The sequence below is a fragment of the Pteropus alecto genome, unplaced genomic scaffold, assembly GCF_000325575.1.
Source record: "Pteropus alecto unplaced genomic scaffold, ASM32557v1 scaffold59, whole genome shotgun sequence".
NCBI lineage: Eukaryota > Metazoa > Chordata > Mammalia > Chiroptera > Pteropodidae > Pteropus > Pteropus alecto.
In genome coordinates this window covers 3,808,975-3,809,351 of record NW_006443292.1, presented here as the reverse complement: position 1 = coordinate 3,809,351, position 377 = coordinate 3,808,975, and the positions used below count along the sequence as shown (strand labels likewise).

The following is a 377-nucleotide window of genomic DNA, read 5'->3' as shown; positions in this document are numbered from 1 at the left end:
CCCTCGCCGTCCGCCGCCACCCCGTCCTGCTGGCGCCCGCGCTCCCGCGCCTCCTTGTCCAGCTTGGTCAGCGCCTCCCAGCGCAGGTTCCTCTCCTCCGACGCCTTCTCCTTGGAATCGAACATCTTCTCCCCCCACATGGCGGTCCTCTCATGCGCCCAAGTGTCCCCGCCGAGCGTGGACTCTCCGGCCACGCCAGCGCGGGCGTCCTTCGTGCCTCCACTTCTTGGTCGACCGGGCAACGTGTGCGCTTGAACTTCAGTGTTTCTCAAGAGCCCAGGGACGGGAGGGGAGGTTGTGAAGCTGGGGGGACTCTGGGCGGTTTTCTCATCGGCGATTTCCCGCCGGGCGGTGGCGGCGAAGGGCGGCGGGGCGCC

The 377-nt window shown here is 69.0% G+C and overlaps 1 protein-coding gene across 1 annotated transcript in view; it reads right to left on the bottom strand.

Moving 5' to 3' along the window:
• The window catches only part of SYNM (synemin), a 22,435-nt gene that overhangs the window by 3,597 nt on the left and 18,461 nt on the right, over window positions 1-377 (bottom strand). The window contains exon 5 of the mRNA XM_025041233.1: window positions 1-371. This exon is cut by the window's left edge and continues 1,453 nt beyond it. Within this exon, the coding sequence (XP_024897001.1) occupies window positions 1-371 (371 nt within the window). The remainder of the gene's footprint in view (window positions 372-377) is intronic.